This window comes from Urocitellus parryii, chromosome X, assembly GCF_045843805.1.
Source record: "Urocitellus parryii isolate mUroPar1 chromosome X, mUroPar1.hap1, whole genome shotgun sequence".
Taxonomy (NCBI): domain Eukaryota; kingdom Metazoa; phylum Chordata; class Mammalia; order Rodentia; family Sciuridae; genus Urocitellus; species Urocitellus parryii.
The window spans coordinates 39,618,732-39,633,844 of NC_135547.1; the positions used below are offsets into that span (position 1 = coordinate 39,618,732).

General features: G+C 33.9%; 1 protein-coding gene across 3 annotated transcripts in view; it reads left to right on the forward strand.

The window, feature by feature from the left end:
- The window catches only part of Acsl4 (acyl-CoA synthetase long chain family member 4), an 85,826-nt gene that overhangs the window by 55,072 nt on the left and 15,641 nt on the right, over positions 1-15,113 (forward strand). For all 3 annotated transcript variants that reach the window (XM_026396774.2, XM_026396775.2, XM_026396773.2), the window contains 6 exons: positions 2,398-2,548; positions 3,307-3,430; positions 7,269-7,340; positions 10,704-10,843; positions 11,753-11,925; positions 13,306-13,380. In XM_026396774.2, coding sequence (XP_026252559.1) covers positions 2,398-2,548; positions 3,307-3,430; positions 7,269-7,340; positions 10,704-10,843; positions 11,753-11,925; positions 13,306-13,380 — 735 coding nt within the window. The remainder of the gene's footprint in view (positions 1-2,397; positions 2,549-3,306; positions 3,431-7,268; positions 7,341-10,703; positions 10,844-11,752; positions 11,926-13,305; positions 13,381-15,113) is intronic.

A 15,113-nucleotide genomic window follows, 5' to 3' on the forward strand; every position in this document is an offset into this window, starting at 1 on the left:
AATTCTTAATATTAGCTATCTTAATGATGTCTCAGAGGATCAAAGATGTTCACCAAGATTAATGCTTTGATTTATTCTACCACTGAGGTGGTAGTTGGTATGTCATTTGAAACTAGTAAATGTACTTTGTAGCAAATTGTCAGTCATTAGGAAAGAGAAAATTAATGTCCCATGAGAATAGTTTTCTTCTTGTGTTACATGTGAAGGTCATAATACTGAACTAGATGAGGACAGAATACATTTGGGAAGGAGAAAATATTGTTTGAACCTCTACTCTGTCTCAGAATAATTTACCATTAGAGAATTAACATATATTTACAATTATAGGTATAGATCATAGCTTACTTCTATGTGTGGAAAATGACAGAATCTGTCTGAAATTTTATCCTACTTGCAAGTGAGCCTGCCAAATTTCTTATAGACAGAAGACTTTTAGGTCAAGGATGAAGTTTTTTTTCACTAACAACACTAGCAGTAGCTAGAGTATTATATTAGCTTTTGTATCATGGGAGAGGAACTCGGAGCTTAGGGAATCAAATGTTTTATTATCTTCATTGTACTGGACAGTAAGCACATCAGCTGTTTGCTCTGTTTAGAGAGACTATCTCTGTACAAACATCCTTGAAAAAGTAGTTTGGAATAAAGTCTGTTCACAAATGTGCAGGAAACATGAGACCCATAACCATTATTTCTGAATATCAGGATGATCCTTCAAGATTGGTGTGTACTTGATTAGGACAACCTGATTGGTAGTAAGTAATCAGCAGATTACAAATTCCACTGATTAATTAAAGGGTGTTGGTAAAAAAAATTTAAGGGGATATTAGTCCTCATAGTTTTATTTGAGCAATGATATGACAGTCCATCTATCTTACCTAGTTCTCCTCTTCTCTAGGATATATATATTTTTGTGGTACTTTACCTAGTAGACAGTTACTATTATGATGACACTTTTTTGAATGCTTATTCAAATTGGACATGCAGAAAGTGTCATGTTGTATGCTAAGATTGAGAGCTTAATATGTCTATTGCTGCTGCTTTAGTTATTCATCAGAGGATATATACATTCCCTAATTTGCTTGGTTTATAAACAATGACAGTGGATATGTGTTTTGGTCAACTTTTTCATTGCTGTGACCAAAAGGCCTTACAAGAACAATTTAAGAGGAAGTAGTTTATTTGGGGATCATGATTTCAGAAGTCTCTGTTCATAGATGGCTGACTTCATTCCTCAGGGCCCATGGTAAGGCAGGACATCAAGGTGGAAGAATGTGGTGGAAGAAAGTGGCTCAGAACATCATACTAGTAAGCAGAGAGAGAGAGAGAGAGAGACTTCTCCTCTCACCAAAGACAAAATATATACCCCAAATACAACCCCTCATAGACTCAGCTCCTTGAGCTACACACTACCTGCTTATAGTTACCACCCAGTTAATCTATTCAAATGGATTTATACACCAATTATTTTAAGGTTCTCATAACCTAATCATTCTACTTTTAAACTTTCTTACATTGTCTTACATGTGAGCTTTTGAGGGATACCTAATATCTAAACCATAACAATATCTTTAAGAACATTAGATTGAGCCATTTTAAGTTAAACTGAGTGTTTCAATGGTATATCTTGCTTTTTAAAATTTTTATTTTAACACATATAAAATATTAATCATTTTTGCAAAGATATTTATTATAATAATATTTATAAGCTCTTAATTCTAATGATGTATCTGCCATTCTTGGCTATTTTGGTGTATCCTGGGAAGGACAGGTAGCTACTGGGTTAACGTGATAGATTGTCTTGAAATTGGAAGCTCTAATGTGCTGTTTAAGTCTTTCATTAGAATTTTAAAATCATTTTTAAAATCACCTTAAAGATCTAATCTAGTAGTTTTCAACGACAGGGATCTATAAGAATCATCTATAGAGTGATATAATCACCTATAGAGTGAATCACCTATAGAGTGATATAGTGAATATAAATTCAGAAATGGGGTTTAGAAATAGAATTTTGTTAAAGCTCTTCAGGTGATTCCAATGCCTACCAGTAGTTAAAATCATGAGCTAGTCAACTGACTCATTTTTAGAGGTGGGAAAACTGAGGCTTGAAGAGTTTACACACAATTGTGTATACTGATTCTCCAAAGTCCTGGAAATCTTCTCACAACACTGCTCACTATACAACACTGGGAAGAGGCATGAACAGATAGGCATGAACACACATATACATCCAGAAAATGAACCAAACTGTGTTTGAAATTATAATTGTAATTAACCAGAGTTTTTGCTTTTGATGATCAATATACAGTATTATAATTATGTAGCCTTGAATATATTATTGTTTAGTAATTTAACTTTTGAACTAAAAAAAAAAAACATGGTGCTTTTTCATTTATTTAGCAACCATTCCACCAAACAGACCAACTCCTTCAGACATGGCCATTGTCATGTATACCAGTGGTTCAACTGGCCGCCCTAAGGGAGTGATGATGCATCATAGCAATTTGATAGCTGGAATGACAGGCCAATGTGAAAGGATACCTGGACTAGGGTAAGAGAGAATTATTCAACTTTATTCTTTGAAATACAGAGCTTGTGTTCAGCATTCTCTAAACTATATTAAAATAATAAAGTTATTGATGTATCTGATTTTAAAATTCCTTTTCAAACTTGGAGTGGAACCAGCATTTGACTCAGTTATCCCACTCCTTGGCATATACCCAAAGGACTTACTTTTAGCATATTATAGTGACATGGCTATATCAGTGTTCATAGCAGCTAAATTTGCAATTCCCTAAGCTATGGAACCAACCTAGGTGCCCTTCAATAGATGAATGGATAAAGAAAATGTTGTACATATATACAATGGAATATTACTCAGCCTTAAAGAAGAATGAAATTATGGCATTTGCCAGTAAACAGATGGAACTGGGAACTATCACACTGAGTGAAATAAGCCATTCCTAAAAAATCCAAATTCCAAATGTTCTCTCTGATATGCAGATGCTGACTCACAATAGGTGCCAGGTGGAGGTTCACTGGATTGGAGGGAGGGGTTGTTGATGGGGGGGAGAAAGAGGGGATAGGAATAGGACAGTCAGTAGAATGAATTGGACATAACTTTCCCGTGTTCATATATGAATACACAACCAGTTAACTCCACGTCATGTACAACCACAAGAATGGAAAGTTATATTCCATGTATGTATAATATGTCAAAATACATTCTACTGTCATATATAACTAAAAGAACAAATAAGAAAATGCCTTTTCAAAAGTGGTTAAAATGTTTCTTCTATTTTATTTTAGACCAAAGGACACATATATTGGCTACTTACCTTTGGCTCATGTGCTAGAATTGACAGCAGAGATATCTTGCTTTACCTATGGCTGTAGGATTGGATACTCTTCTCCACTTACACTGTCTGACCAGGTGACAAACTTTTTAGTATATTGGTGTTACAATATTAAGTTATATTTGGTGGCATATTACTTAAACATGAGATATTTTAATTCAGTTAAAACTTTCTCTGTAACTTAAAAAATACTTGTTATGAGCAATATGTAACTACTGTAAATAACCCTGTGGTTTTGTTAGCATTGTTTCAGATACCTGTTTTTAAATTATTTTGAAATGAATAAATATTATCATCTTTTCTTTTCCTATTAATTATTTTTTACTCTGGAGAGCTAACATAAAAATATAAATATACTGAGCCTTTTTGACATATTAACCAGGACCACTGATGTGTTCTTCTAGAGGAGATGTGGAGTTTTGACCCAGTATTCATCTGAATTTTCTCTATACTTGTGCTGTCCTAAACAGTAGTTACTAGCTGCATCTTTAAGGAAATTAATTAAAATTTAAAAATTTGCTTTTTTATTTTCACTAGCCACATTTCAAGTTCTCAATAGTTATGTGTGATCAGTGGCTGCCATATTGGACAGAATAGATACACATTATTTTCATCCATGCAGAAACTTCTTATTGGACAGTACTGCAGCATCTCCAAGGACAGCCCTTGGCTTAGTATACTGAGTCAGGGTTCTCTTTCTCTGTTATTCATGGCAACAAACCCAACAATGGGTATGGTTCACTCATGTCTTTTAAGCACATCTATTGTCCACAGTTCTGTTATATGCCTTCTTTGGAATAGTTGTGATAGAAAAGACTCAACCAGGTATAGGAAAAAAATAGCTACTAAGAACATTGTGAATTTCAGGGTGCTGAAAGATAAAGTAAGTATAGGAATGACTTGACTCTGTGTGTGACTTTGACACTCCTGAGGACCCAACAGTTATTTTTAGATCTCTGGCCAACAGTGCCTATTATTTGGGGTCTGATGGTGCTAATTACTTTTAACTCTTTATAGAAATTCCTGTTTAGGGAGATTAGTAGGTTTGTATAGTAGTAAGGTAAAAAAATTAAATAGATTTTTTTTCAGATTTATTCGGGATTCTAACCACCTTTATCTGTGTTTTGTTTTTTGCTTTTGATGTATAACTTAAGGTGCACAAATATTAAGTGTATTACTTGATTAAATTTAATGTACACAACATGTAGATTTCTCATCATTACCATCCAGAGCAAGAAAAAAAAAAGTGTTCTCAACATTGTAGGATTTCCCTGTTTCCTCTTAGTCATTACCACCCCACAAAGATAATTCAGTTTCCTTTTAAAGTGGGTTTTGCTATGAAGAAGAGTTCTGTTCCAACTAACTACCAACTTTGTACTTTAGAGGATACAACCTGTTTGTAAGAGGGGGTGCTGCTGTATTTAATTTAACTCTTAATACTCAGCCCCAAATTAACCTTTAAAATTTTCCAAAATAGTAATAGGATAAGTAAACTATCAAATAAACTAATAAAACTTGATTTAGTAAAGTCAGAGTAGGCCTGTGTATATACAGGGCTTAAATTATGGGAAACATTTTAGAAACATTAGTGATGATTTTGTTTTGAGATTATAGTGGGAATTTCTTATGTTCAGAGACCTTATTAAAATGTGAAAACATGGTTCTGGGGTTGTGGCTCAGTGGTAGAGTGTTTGCCTAGCATGGGTGAGGCACTGGGTTCAATCCTCAACAACACATTAAAAAAATGAATAAAATAAAGTTATAAAAAATGTGAAAACATTTCCATAAGATTTGGGTATGTTTTTTCCCCTTTGGGGAAGTTCAGAAGCCTAGACTAGCACCATTCCCCACCCCCTTTTTTTACTGCCTTTCTAAGAACAATAGCCTCATTGTGGGGAAGGAAAAATAATTGGATCTATTGCTGGTCTGACTTAATTCTTGCTGTCTATTAGGCAAAGCTCTAGTACATTAGAAGCCTTTTAGATAAATTCACTCCTACTTTGTAAATGAACTTTACTCAAAGATAATGAATCTTTATTTAGTTGTAGATGAACACAATACCTTTATTTTATTGATTTATTTTTATGTGGTGCTAAGGATTGAACCCAGTGCCTGAAATGTGGAAGGCAAACACTCCAGCACTGAGCTATATCCCTAGCCCCAAAGATTCTGAATCTTATAGAAATATAAATTTTAGGAATCATCTTCAAGTAGAGATTAGAGGTACCACATTTGAAGCTAGCAGATGATAGTGATGTTGTCATAACTGGGGTTACTGTAATGGTAATAAGACAAATGAACTGATAATACAGGTTGGGCACCCCAACCCGAAAATCTGGAATCCAGAATGCTCCAAAATGCAAAACTTTTTGAGAGTTGACATGATACCACAAGTGGAATATTCCATACCTGATCTCATATAACAAGTCACTATCAGAACACAGGAGCACTGAAACTATTGTATAAAATTCCCTTCAGACAATATGTAGTAAGGTGTGTATGAGATGCAAATAAATTTTGTGTTTAGACTGGGGTCACATCCTAAGGTATTTCATATATATATATATATTTGTATATAATGTGTGAGGATGTGCATGCATATGCAGGTGTACACACATTCCAAAACCTGAAAATTTTATATCAGACATTTTTTGTCCTGAGGATTTCCTTCTTTCTTTCTTTCATTTCTAATAAGGGCTACTCAACCTGTATTACTATGAATAATAAAGAAAACATGAGGGGGCTAGGGTTGTGGCTCAGAGCACTTGCCTTGCATGCATGGACACTGGGTTCCATCCTCAGCACATAAAAAAATAAAATGATGTGTCAAAAAAAAAAAAAGAAAGAAAAAGAAAACAAGGAATGGCTCCCTGTGACTCCTGCTTATCTGGAACATCTTTCTATGGTAACAACTGGTCAGTAACACATGAGGGGCAGTTTCTTCTTGAAGGACTGAAAAGCTAATTTTCTCTCTACAAATTGGTTTTCCCCTGCATGGTGTGCATGTGTGTCTACAAATTTCCACTCACAAATGTGCACACACTTGCACATACATATGACATAGGAGTTTTTTTTTTTTTTAAATCTCCTTTATCTGTATTAAAGAAAAGCAGGAGAAAAATCAATTTAGTTTTACCAGCAGAACCTTATGTATGGTCAAGCTGGTGGTTCTTGTGAGTCACATGGCTTCTTAAGAGTTGATTATCTTCTTCCCTGTATTAGCCATCTAAACTTACATAATAAACTGCATTTCAGGAGCTTCTTATTTTTAATGTATTTTGGTGGGTAATTTTATCAAATTTTCTAACTATTGATCTGATGTTACTAATCCCAAATAGTATGTATGGATAAAAGAAGAAAGGAGGGGAGGGAGGCAGGGAGAGAAATACACATTTATATATATATATATTTATATACACACACATCTCTCCAACTTGGCCATTGGCATTGTCTTCCTATTTTACTGAGCAGAATATTATCCAATTAGGATTTCTGAATGTCAGTTGATACTCATACTGATGACTTTGAAATGTGTCCTTGCTTATTCATTAATCAAAGTTGCCTTTGATTTTGTTTTATTGTTAAATTTACTTTAATTGGCTTTTTTTGGAAAATGTCTGTACAAAAAATGCAGTTTGTGCTATATTTTGATGGTACATTATTAATAAGAATCTTTGATTCCCCAAAACTTCTCATTCTTCCTTCCGAATCAGAGTTTCTCCTCTATAGAAGGCTGAGACATGCTAGCAGCCATAATCTTCAGGATGAAGCACTAGATTGCTTACACTTTGGCTTTTTAGAGCAGTAGAAGAACAAATTCCTTGTGTAGCTCTGTCTTTGTTATTAATACTTGAGTTAGAACATTTTTTGCTAAGGTCGGTTTCCCTGATCATGATTATATTTTCTTTATTGTAGTCCAGCAAAATCAAAAAGGGAAGCAAAGGGGACTGTACTGTACTGAAGCCTACACTTATGGCTGCTGTTCCAGTAAGTACCATATATGAATATGAATAGAAGAGGATCCATTGTATAATTTCTTGCTTATACTTTGTCTTTGTAAAATATAATACTCTTAGATATATGTATACATTTCAAAATAATTTTACTTTATTGAAATGCATTCCTTAAAGTCTTAGATATATTGGCAAGATGAAATGGCAAGCTTTTGAAATCTACGTCTGTTAGTGTTTGCGGATCCTTGAAATTTGAGTGATGAAAATGACTTTGTTTCAACTACCTAGTTTGATAATTGGTCATAATATCTTAAGATAGGATAAACTCTAAAGATCATCCTGTTTAATCTTTTAATTTAAGAAATGGAACATGGAGGTCTGGGGCTGTAGCTCAGTGGTAGAGTGCTTGCCTAGCACATGTGAGGCACTGGGTTCGACTCTCAGCACCACATAAGAATAAATAAATAAAACAAAGATATTGTGTCCATCTACAACTTAAAAAAATGAAAAAGAAAAGGAACAAGGAAATACTGGGCTGCCCTAGAGAACTGAGGCAGCATTTCCAATTTTATAGGGCTGATTAGTGACAGAGCTGAGTCAAAGACGCAAGCCTCCTGACCTTTTTATGTGATAAAGGACAACTGTTACTTTGAGATAGCTCCCATAGGAAAAAAAATGAATTATTCAAAATCCTTATGTGAAATATTGCCTTTAAAAAAGCAAGATCTTGCTTTTTATAACCTTGGAATGATAAGTTTTGCAACATCTAATACATTCTTTCCAATTTGTGTACAATATCTTCTAGCACTTTTGTACTTTGGAAACCCCAGGGAGACTGTATATTGCTACTGCTTATATTATGATTGGATTTTAAATCTTACTTTAATATCTTTCACAGCATTACTTTTTTACATGAGAAGTCTGAGAATAGATAATGAAATGTTCAAGTTTTTCTAAGTATCACAGATGGAAGATATATGGTCTTTTTAGCTTCTGATTCAAAATTACAAAATAACCAAAGATTCATATCTGTCAGAGAAGCCTTTGTCTTTTTACTTAGAAGAACTGTAGAATTCAGTGTTCTCAAAATATGAGAGATTTCTGATTAAAGACATCATGAAACGATGCTAAGAACAGCAAGTGAAGTACTTACTGTGTTAATCCTCCTTAAGATTCTGCTGGGTGGGCCCTATTATCACCCTTTTTTATTATAAAGAATGAAATTTAATATTTGGTAGAATCAAAACTTGAACTCTACCAGTCTGATTAAAAAATCTTCTAACCACTATGACTGTCTATTTAGGATAGTTTTGTATTTTGTTTTGGGAAACAATATATTGGCTTGACTACCTAAAGTACAGGACTCCCTCATGAATCTCAACGTAGGGAGGGGAAAGGGCCAAGGTATCAAGTCAGGCCTGATTTTAGGCCTGAAGGATAAGCAGGAGTTAGCAGATAGGCTATTTATCCTCTAATTTCCCATTGCCCTTTCTTCCTTGCCTTACTTTATATGTTGGAGGGCTAACTTCTATGGATGACCAACCAGGGCTTCATTGCCTTATAATTTCTGATGGGGTTCAGCTAATTAGAAGTACTCATGAAATGAGAGTAGGAAGAGAGCACCAAATCTGTACATTTCTTACCTCAGTTTCTTCCCCACTGGTTTGAGAGTTTGTCAGTTGTCAAGCACCTGTTGGGTAGTCCCTTTTCGAATAGCTGTAACCAGCTCTTTTCCATGGCTACAGTCTTATCCAGGTTCCAGTGATAACTGTCCTTCTCTTACTTCTTCAAGCCTAAGATACTGAATAGTCTTCCGTGTTACTAGTCCATTGACACTTCAAAACTTGCGCATTCCCTTAGTTTTTTTCTACTCCTCTACAAATAGGCTCTTTTTTAAAAAAAGAATTTCCTTCTTGAGAACTATTTTGTTGTCATTATTATTATTCTTTTGTAGTACTGGAGATCGAATCCAGAGCCTCACGCATACAAGGCAAGCTCTACCACTAAGCTACATCCCCAGTCCAAGAACAGTTTTTGATAGATGTTGTTTTTTGAGTTTGTTTCATTCCTGGGTGAGAATAAAAGATTTATTTAGTACTGTTAACATTCACAATGTGATAATTCAGAATAAATCACTACTTCTTCTAAGCAGTGACTCAATGGAACATCATGTAATGTTAGTTTGAGATAAAGGGTGATTTGATGAGCTAACAGTAAATCCTGCCAACTTGTTGCAACTCTATAGTGTTACTCACTGAGGCCTTTCCACACCCATGATTAGTATCTAGTACTGAAAAAAAAAAAAAAAACAATGGAAGTGGTTCTCATACATCTGTCTTACTCCCAGGCACTTGCTTTTGTGTGTGCACATTTTAGGAACCCATATGTTTTTAATAGGGATAGTTATAGGATTTTAAACTTATTTAAATATTGGGATTTCTTAGTTACAGACCTAGAGAAATATTTCAATTATACAATCATTGATTCCTTTTGTAGAAATGGAGAAAACAACCTTTTAAGGAATGGTTCTGCTGACTTCATTTGTGATTGACTCTATTCAAACATTGAAATAACCATCCATAAAGTTATTCCTTGTAGGAGAACTTAATTTATACTGATGATTGACACTTGAAATATTTAGAACCAAGTATTTATAAGCAGGCGTGCTTTGTACAATATTTTTATTAATTTTTACAATAATTTTTATTAATTTGTGCTAAGTAATTTCAAGAAGACATCATTTAATGATGAGGATTTTTTTCTTTGTGTTATACCTGTTAACCTGGGAATTTTATATTCTAAATCTTGTCCTACCTCTAATTTTCCACATAACTGTAAGAATATTACTCTTTTTGTTATATTTTCTTTATTAAAATGGAATAGGAATGCCTAAATTACAGAGACATAAGATTTTTAAGAAACTGTAACACCAACTATCATGCTGCAAGTCACAAGGTCATAGTTAAAAGATAAAAATATTAGGATTAGTTTCAACATAGTTGGGTATTTCAATGCTATCTGATAATAAGTAAATATTTCTGTGAGAGCTGAGTGAATTCTCTGTACTTTAGTTAACATTTCTTAAAATGTTAGATGAACTTAGGGTATAGAACTGAAGAAACCCCTATACTTGTTCTTTATGTTATTTTAAATGAAATTTTTATTTTTGATTGTCAATTATATGTATGTATGGAGTCCAACGTGTTATTTTGATATATGTATTATCATTAGTCTTTTTGAATGAGTGAACATGTAAGTAAAATTAATTCTATAATGAAATAAATAAATATGTCCATTATCCTAGAGATATACCTAAGATTTCACAAATAAATTTATAAACTGTACCAGTGTTAGTGTAATTCTTTTCAGATTATTAAATGTTTTGCTTACTTTTTAGGAAATCATGGATAGAATTTATAAGAATGTTATGAGTAAAGTTCAAGAAATGAATTATATTCAGAAAACGCTATTCAAGATAGGGTATGACTACAAATTGGAGCAGATCAAAAAGGGATATGATGCACCTCTTTGTAATCTGTAAGTACATTTCATAGTCCCTGTGGTTGGAGCCTTTATTTATTTATTTTTTTGAGATAGAGTCCTTCCTTGTTTCCCACATGCTGGCCTCAAACTCCTGGGCTCAGGCAATCTTTCTGCCTCAGCCTCTTAAGTAGCTGGGAATATGAGTCCATGCCATTGCACCTGCAACATATATGTTTGGATGTGTGAGTGTGTGTTTAAATCTGGAATATGAAAAAGTAAATGGCAAGTTAATTTAGTATCACTATTACCACCATAATCTTAAGGCTGAATTTCTCTTTTATCCTCAGTATTTACACAGCAAGCACAGGAGTCTGAACTCTGAACTTGGCAATTTAATAAATTTTAATAATCAAGTAAATATTTAAGATTTAATTATAAAATTGGGTCTTGTGAAGAAAAATAAATAAATAGACATTTAAGTCAAAACACTTGAGTTTATAAAAAGTGTCAGTTCTGGCTTAAAAAGTGATCTTCAAGATTTATTTTTCATAGTTTTCTGTTTTATTGTATTCATAATATAGTATAGCAAATATATGAATATAACAGTTATTTTAATTGTGGTATTGGGTGTAGGGATGGGGAAGCATATTTCGTTTGAAGGAAGATAAAATAGGTGACTAACTGCTTCCAGGATAACTATATTTTTTCCTGTGACATCATTTTCTTTTATTCACTGTATGTCAGAGCAGTTTCCTGATACTATATATTCTCAGGATGGGTGTTTAGGAGCTTTTCTGGAATTTTTTTAAGGTGTAATAGTTGTTTCTTTATTAACATCTTATTACCATCATGCATCTAAAATTTGCATGTCCAACCATAGTTGAGAAATCTTTTCCAGAGTTTATGAATTAGTGTGTCACCAAGAATAATGTATTCGTGTATTAAAATCATTTATCTCTTCAGGTTACTCTTTAAAAAAGTGAAGGCTCTGCTGGGAGGGAATGTCCGTATGATGCTGTCAGGTGGGGCACCATTGTCTCCTCAGACACACCGATTCATGAATGTCTGCTTCTGCTGCCCCATTGGTCAGGGTTATGGCCTGACAGAATCATGTGGTGCTGGGACAGTTACTGAAGGTAAGCATTGTTAATGTGGCAAATCATTCTATATTAGTCACTACTAATAAAATTCATTTGAATTACCTTTGGAAACCATGATTTCTTTATAATATCTCTTAAATAATATCAGATTCAGTGGATGCCTACATTGTTTTAGTTTTGTGAATGTTTAAGAGTATATGTGTACCCTGTTCCCTTTAATTTTAAGCCAGGTAAATATTTATGCCATATTTTCAGTCTTCAAAATTTTATCACCCTGGTCCTTTAATCTTCTTTTTGTAAATTATCACTCCTTTGGAGAACTGTACTCATAGAATGAAGTATCACTAGTATGTTCCCCTTAAATAAACATTCCTGTCTTAAATTCTGTATTTTCACATCTTATTTTCAATACCCCAAGGCAAGATTTCTCAACCTTTGAAACAGACAATTATTGTTGAGTGCTCTCCTGTATATTGAAAGATGTTTAGCAGTCAGATACTAGTAGCAACTTGCTTAGCCCAGCTGTGACAATAAAACGTATCTCCAAACCTTGCCACATATCCCTTGTGGGACAAAATTACCCCAGGTTGAGAAACAGTGGGGTATAGGAAATTTTTAAATGATCTCTTCCTTTCTGTTGAGTGCCCTTTTGTTAGCTGCTCATAGCCATCCTTTAATGCCCAACTCTTTAATAAAAGTCTTCCCAAACTACTTCATCTTATGTTGATATTTCAAGTCTCTAAGGGACTATTGTATTTACCATTAGTACCATGCAGTTTAGTATTTAAATGTTCTCTCAATTGTTTCATGTGTATTTCTTCCTTACTTTATAAGGTTTCTGAGGGTAGGATTTCCTTACCCTTTATGTGTTTCCTTCAAAATATTTAATATAGTGGTGGATGCATAATAAGTTGTCTATAAATATATACGTGATTATTGCTAACAGTAATCACAAATTCCAAAGGATATTATCGGCATGATCATTATGTTTAACAGAGACTAACATTTATTGAACACTTAGTTTGTGCAAAGAAGGGTTAAGCACTTATCCACATACTATCTCATTTAATCTTCACAACTTATCCCTTTATGAGGTAGACCCAATTACTATCTCTGTTTAATAGATGGAGAAATGGAAGCATAAACAGGTTAAGCAACTTATCGAAGTTACATGGCCGATGAGTGAGAGAGCAGGAATCCTCATCAAAGAGATTTGTATATGTAATTTTCTAAAATATAATCTTGAAAGGCAAAATTACACTGTTGAAATAGAGTTGAAACACTGAAAAATGACCACCTTTTGCATTCCTGTCACTACAGCCTCTCCTTTGTCATCTTTCAGACGCTGGGTTTCTGGGTTCTCAATACATACATCTGAAATGTAGTATGCTAATATTCGTTGCTTTTCTTTCATAGTTACTGACTATACTACTGGCAGAGTTGGGGCTCCACTCATTTGCTGTGAAATTAAGCTAAAAGACTGGCAGGAAGGTAAGAATTTCATGACAAGCTCTAGTGATTCTAGATACACCCAAAACACTGCAAGCCTCAAGACATTTCTTTAAAGTGTTAGGTTGTCTAAGGGAACACATAGTGATTTTTCATGGATGCCTATGTCCTGTGTTTTCTTTTTACTCAGTAATACTTTTAGATTCCCAAGAAGAAAAGAAAATCTCTATATTCAAGGCCTGGTGATTCTCATCTTCGGAATACTTTATGGAAAAGTGGGAAAAATTCTGTGAGGTTTTCCCTGGGTTTGAAGAAAGTGAGGATCATTTGAAGTTCAATTTTGCAGGCAAGGATGTTGGGGCTGAGAAAGAAAACCCAGATTTTCAGGGGATGGAATGACTAATTTCACACATACATAAACTAACATTTTAGATCTTGACCCTAGCAAAGATTTTCATATTTCAAACTCACTTTTCCAGTCATCTTTATAGTAAAATTTTTACATGTACCTATAGAGACAAGCCAGTTAGAGGAAACTTGCACTGTACAGAAATTGGTCAGAATCCTTTTTATAAATAAGCTAGAAGCCAGGTACAGTGGTGTATGCCTGTAAATCTCAGTTACTTGGGAAGCTGAGGGAGGAGGATGTCAAGTTCAAGGCTAGCCTCAGCAATTTGACAAGACCGTGTCTCAAAAAAATTTTTGTAAAATACTTTTATTTATTTAGAGATGGGGTCTTGCTCTGTTGCCCAAGCTGGCCTCAAATTAAAAATCACATTTAAAAGTCAGTGCATTCCCAAGAGTTTTACACTTTAGACTGAATCTTCCTTTCATGTTGAGGCCATTCCAATTTTACAATGAAAATCTGAAGAAAATATAGGTAGTGTGTGTATAGATGTATTGGACATCAGCATCAAAATTGTTTTATTAGATGGGTTATTTTCTAGGCACTTGATTCAGAGAAATGACTATAGTAAAACTTGTTAAGGATATTTTTGCCTTTGACTTTTATTTTCTAATTTCCTGGTGGTATATTTTGATGTCAGTTTGAGGGGGTTCTGTATTGAAAATATATTTGGAGTTTTCCTTGCTGTGAAGGATTTTTGGCATTATATAATAGGAATGATCTTAAAGTTGTACATATAGTAGATTTTATCATATTGACATAATGAATACTTTTAAATTTATAAGAATAGCTAATAAAGGAACTCTATGAACCCTAAGCTTCAGTGGTGAAGGTTTTTGTCATGGGAAGGTAGTTGTTGATGGTGATTACTGTTTAGCCTTTCCTGGTGCTCCTGACATCATAGACACCCACAATCTTCATATAAAACTGATTAAATGTAAACTAATACTCTTCCAACTAATAATGAAGAGTTTATTTTTTTTAGTTATAGATGGACACAATATCTTTATTTTATTTATTCATTTTTATTTGGTGCTAAGAATCAAACCCGGTGACTCAAACATGCTAGGCAAATACTCTACCACTGAGCCACAACTCCAGTTCCATAATGAAGAATTTGATCAGCAGGAAAACATTAACAAAAGAACTTTAAGAATTAATGAAGTTATGAGGAAGTGCTGGCAAATGAAATCTACTAAATTATACACTATTCATGTACAAATATGCCACAATGAATCCAGCTTATACATATAATGCACTAAATAATAATAAGGAGATCAGCAGAGTAGAACAAGTGGGTCAGGAGGAAGGAGTAGAGGAGGGAAAGGAAAGCTACTGAGGAATGAGATTGATTAAATAATAATGTGCA